Source organism: Cynara cardunculus, unplaced genomic scaffold (assembly GCF_001531365.2).
Source record: "Cynara cardunculus var. scolymus isolate 2C unplaced genomic scaffold, CcrdV1 Un_Scaffold_6672, whole genome shotgun sequence".
Classification (NCBI taxonomy): Eukaryota; Viridiplantae; Streptophyta; class Magnoliopsida; order Asterales; family Asteraceae; genus Cynara; species Cynara cardunculus.
Window position 1 is genome coordinate 2759 of NW_020203099.1, and position 3120 is coordinate 5878.

Genomic DNA, 3120 nt, shown 5'->3' on the forward strand with positions numbered 1-3120 from the left:
CATATTCTTCATTTTAAAGATTATAATATTAATTGTATTATTAAAATATTTTATACATGTAATAAAATATCATTTCTCTCTCAAACATTAAAAATCAAAGTTTCTTATTGATGGGAACATAATAAAAAATCATTTTCCCCTCATAATGGTTGAGGTGGTGGGTTCGGCGGATCAAGGGCACCCACACCCACCCGCCCACCAATATCACCATGCCACTAACAGAGAATCTAGTTCTTTTGAGAGATTCCATTCCAATTCCTACCAACCAAATGCATGGTCAAATTTCATTCCAGTTCGTTCAAAATCAAATTCCTCCGACGAATTTCAATTCCACCAAATTCCATTCTGCAAGCTGAACGCCACTAATTCTTTTACCAACCTGCCAGCCGAGCCACCTTACATCAGATACTCTATATAACCGGTTCCGGTCTCTTTTGAGACTTACAAAACTCGTCTCACGAAATGTACAATACCAATTTTGATTCTTGAAGCAGAAGCAAAGTACAAAAACCTCTTTTCCAGTCCAAACATTCATCTACCACATGAACTATTTACATCCAAAAACAGGCTATTTTATCTCCTCTCCATCTCAGATCCTAACTAAAACATGAATTCCAGCCTTCTCGCAATCCAAGTGGCATGAATCATAAAGTGAGGTAAGCTAACCTACGCACCTGTACCTGCTGACCAAGCAATTGGTGTTGACAAGTTATGGGGAAGCTGAGGAATCATGCAATGTTGTTGCCATTCTTCACCACCATTCACTGACCCAAACACAGCTCCGGGTTTTTCTTCAGAGTAATTGTCTTCGATATCCATGGTTGTGGCTTCCATATCATCCGCATCCATCATCTCAGATACAACTTCCATACGAGGGGCCTCCACTTCTGCCAGTGCTTGCTTTGGCACCCATGGTACAACTGCCAGGCTTCCGCTATTCAGCTCAGAGTTGTTGGCAGGCTTCTCTTGTTTACCAACTAGTGATTTAAGTAGGTTGGACTGGTTTGACCATAAGACTGGACCTGTACACAATAAAACCGACGGTAAGGATCATTCGACTTTTGTGACTGCACCAGCTACAAGAAAAGACCTAATGATAGTCGCCATCTAACAATGAACACATATAACTGATCCATGTTTGGCAACAATAACCTAGCTTATTTTTTGAGAGCTTATTGAAAAAGACAGTTTGGTATGCCATAAGCTAGCTTTTTGAAACAAGCAGCGTTTCAATAAGCTTCGGGAGCTTTTTTTCCCCATTTTTTCCAATTATGGCCTTCATATACCTTTTAGGTCATTTACATTGTTATATAGCTTATCGGCCAGTTTTTATTAAAATAACTAAGTTTATCAGCTGCTTTATTAGCCAGCTATCGTATCTACTAGTTTGCCAAACATATCGATTTCATAAATCATAATAAGTAAAGCAACAGGTGAAGGCAATGAACAAATATTCCATACAGATAGGATTTCCAAAACACGCCACTTAGAAGGAATACGAACAACTATAGGCCATATTTTCACTTTCATTGCTCCTAGAAGGTGCTAAGTTCTAATCAGTTGAATTTGACACAAAATATTGATAGATGGAAGGATTAGTGGAGTCAAGATCAAACATAATGAATTGAAGTACTTCATTCTAGCTCCGATTAGCAGTTCTAAAGCGACGATTTCATACTCAAATGCAAGGCACCCACAAAAGGGTTTTATTAGCATCTAATCCCCCCTCTAACCAGTTTCCCTCACAACTTCTGAACCCAATACACACACATTAACGTAATAAAAGATCAAACAAAGAACATAGATATGGAGTTGAAAAGCTTACTTTTATAACCTGAAAGGAAGTCTGAATTAACAGAAAAAGAGAAGGGTGCGTGAGGTTGCAACGGGAGCATGTTATTCAAGGGATCAAACAGAACGATAGCCCTCTCTTCATTTTCCGGCAGACTACCACTCAGCTCATGAATTGCTATGGGACTACCACTCACCACTTGTTCTACAAAATTGTCTCGAGAGGGAGGCGGTTGTCCAAATACCACCGGATTCACCGTTTCTTCTTCCTCGATTATTGGGGGCAATTCAGCATCCTAACAAGATAGCGAATAAGTATTTCATGATAAAATGAAAACACAGATAAAAATTGAAAAATAAAAGGTTCACAGTTGAAGTTTTATGGAAGGAAAGAAGAGAAAAAAAATCAATGTCCGTTAATTGCATTAACCAACGCTAAACATACAAAAAGGTTTCAGTGCCTATAACAGGATCAAAATACATATACACATGGCCATTATTGTTGTTGATGATCATCTCATCTTCATGTAACCTGCCGGTGCAAAAATTCATAGGCTGCCAAGTGATCGGGCACAATTTCTAAACCAAAATCTCGTCACCTAAACTAATTTGACAAAAATTTGCTAACAAGTACTATAGCAAATGGTGAAAAATTGCTAATCGACGGTTCTAGGTTTCGCGTAGAAAATCCAATCTTAATCTGGTTGAGTATTCAACAAATATTGAGCAGCTACCACTCGAAACCTAGATGATCAAGTGGAAAAGAATGCTAAATTGCTAATTACAGGTGAAACATGAACAGGTTTTCATATCAGAAACAGGATCTCGCACACAGACACAAGTATAGGTTTATAGATGTATGTTTGTACGTACCAAACGACGGATTTTCCTAGCCGGTGAAGAAAGAGAGAAGTCGCAGAAGTCATCGTTAACTTCATCAAGATCTTTCCTCTTCAACTTGGGCGGAAAATAGGCTTCCTCCATTGTATAATAGGGCAGATGATCCTTTACCAAAACCCTAACACAATCTGCAGCTCCGATGAAATAGGTGATGATTTTGATTATACGATCAAACACACAATTTGGATAACTTTTGGGTTTTGGAGTCTGTTAGATGATTGAGATTTATTTTGAAGCGCGTAGGGGTCTCTCTCTTCCTCTAGATTTCTCCAGAAACCAAAAGAAAGAAAAAAGAAATCTTATTTTACTTTTTCTCTTACGTGTGAAAAAGAGATTTTATTTTTAAATAAAATATAAATTTAAATATATCATAAAAGTTTGAAAAAAAATAATATATTTAAAAATTATTTAATATTTTATTTATAATTT

At 37.2% G+C, this 3120-nt stretch overlaps 1 protein-coding gene across 1 annotated transcript; it reads right to left on the reverse strand.

Moving 5' to 3' along the window:
* Positions 1-206: 206 nt before the first annotated feature.
* LOC112504730 lies at positions 207-2997 on the reverse strand. Its single transcript, XM_025108667.1, has 3 exons — positions 2665-2997; positions 1826-2087; positions 207-1022 (listed from the first exon to the last, which is right to left on the reverse strand). Exons 1-3 carry the CDS (start codon positions 2773-2775, stop codon positions 667-669), a joined length of 729 nt encoding a protein of 242 aa, XP_024964435.1. The 5' UTR covers positions 2776-2997; the 3' UTR covers positions 207-666.
* Between the last annotated feature and the right edge of the window lie 123 nt (positions 2998-3120).

Bases quoted from the DNA above. Each gene is read 5' to 3' on its own strand.
- LOC112504730 (XM_025108667.1), bottom strand. From the start codon at position 2,775: ATGGAGGAAGCCTATTTTCCGCCCAAGTTGAAGAGGAAAGATCTTGAT. The intron at 2,088-2,664 runs GTACGTACAAAC...CTATCTTGTTAG, and splicing joins CTAGGAAAATCCGTCGTTTG to GATGCTGAATTGCCCCCAAT. The intron at 1,023-1,825 runs GTAAGCTTTTCA...TATTGTGTACAG, and splicing joins CTTCCTTTCAGGTTATAAAA to GTCCAGTCTTATGGTCAAAC.